The sequence below is a fragment of the Rhagoletis pomonella genome, unplaced genomic scaffold (genome assembly GCF_013731165.1).
Source record: "Rhagoletis pomonella isolate Grant_MI unplaced genomic scaffold, Rhpom_1.0 Rhpom_scaffold_00002, whole genome shotgun sequence".
Classification (NCBI taxonomy): domain Eukaryota; kingdom Metazoa; phylum Arthropoda; class Insecta; order Diptera; family Tephritidae; genus Rhagoletis; species Rhagoletis pomonella.
In genome coordinates this window covers 34,366,656-34,368,197 of record NW_023458556.1, presented here as the reverse complement: position 1 = coordinate 34,368,197, position 1,542 = coordinate 34,366,656, and the positions used below count along the sequence as shown (strand labels likewise).

General features: G+C 33.9%; 1 protein-coding gene across 1 annotated transcript; it reads left to right on the top strand.

Annotated features, from left to right (window-relative positions):
• The first annotated feature begins 537 nt into the window (after positions 1–537).
• LOC118734634 (succinate dehydrogenase assembly factor 4, mitochondrial-like) lies at positions 538–1,152 on the top strand. The gene has a single exon (XM_036464338.1). The coding sequence runs from the start codon at positions 762–764 to the stop codon at positions 1,110–1,112; it is 351 nt and encodes a 116-aa protein (XP_036320231.1). The 5' UTR covers positions 538–761; the 3' UTR covers positions 1,113–1,152.
• Positions 1,153–1,542: the final 390 nt, after the last annotated feature.

The following is a 1,542-nucleotide window of genomic DNA, read 5'->3' as shown; positions in this document are numbered from 1 at the left end:
ATAACATTTTTAAGCTTTTTAATTAGATTTTCTATGAATACTGTTTTATAAAGCTTACCACCCCTTTACTTCTTGTTATAAATTTATCCATGTAGACTCATCACTAAATATATCTTAGATGGCAGTTTAATTGAAATTTTCCACGTTTAACGTATTCATTATAAAAAACCTTTTTCTTTTTCATTCATTTGCTACTTACAATGATGTAGCAAGGAAAATAAATAAATAAGTTAAAAATTTTGAAATCTTACATCATACACAAAAATCTTAATTTTGAAGATATTTACAGTATAAAATTTTGCATTTAAAAAATCCTTTTTTGAAAATTTGTTAATAAAAAACTGCCCAAAAACTCTTTATTTTGAAGAAAAATTCTACTTATGGCAACGCTGGCTGCACAGTTGTTGGCGCTCAGCGCCAAGCAAATACTCTTCGTAAAAAAATTTTGCGCGCTCAAACATTCGCTCCATCCATGCGATGGCATCAATGTTTCCATTCAAGGTTTTTGGGTTTGTGTATAAAAGCGCTTGCACGCCGCTGGTGAGGAACATTCATACAACAACCAGCAGCAAGTACACAATAAGCTTAAGAATAATAAAGCAAAAAAAATCGAAAATTTAAAATAACTGAAAGTGAAAAGTGAAGAACTTTTTGAAAAAAAGCGAAGCGTTTTAACCAAAAAAGAGACCTATTGAAAAGTTATTGTAAATTGGACATTTGTGTTTTTACATAAATACATACAAGTAGAAAATCGTGAAACAATGAGCAGCATAGTGAAACAAAGTTGTCGTGTCTGCCAAACGGCGGGAAAGCAAATAAATTTCTTTCCCAATCCTTGGAAGACAGCTGCACCGGCCTTTTCCACATCCTGCACTTGCCAACAAACAAATGCCGCCTACAAACAGGAAAATCGTGCTGTGGAATTCTCAAGGCGCCTTCTCTCAAAAGTTTCGCTGCAAAATATAACTGGTCATCCACGACAGCAACAAGAACCATGGAAGCCATGGCCGAACAGCGTAAATCCACATACTGGTGAAATTGGCGGCCCAGCTGGTCCAGAACCCACACGCTACGGTGATTGGGAACGGAAGGGACGAGTTTCAGATTTTTAGTCAAAATTTGCTTAGAATTTTGCTTTTCTTTCACTACTAAGTAGAAATATCAATAGTACATAAGTATGTTTAAGCAATAATTAAAGAAAAAATTAGCATAAGACATTTCGACTGAATAAGAATTGTAATTTATATTTTAATAAATTACTATACTATTTTAAGTACAAATGTACTTAAACATAAATAATGAGTTTTATTTCGCTTTAACGGGAATCGATGGAACTAATTGGGGTGAATAGAAAACGGAAGTGATTTCTGCTGCTATGTTGTAAGTGGTAAAAGCGGAACTTTTTACGGTGGGCAAAAGCACTGCATTGCCAACGCATAAGTTGAAATGTAAAACAGTCGAGTGAAACCTCGATATAACGAACCTTCATAACATGAAAAACTCAAAAATAAGTAAATGTTTGTCCCCTAAATTGATTCCCCT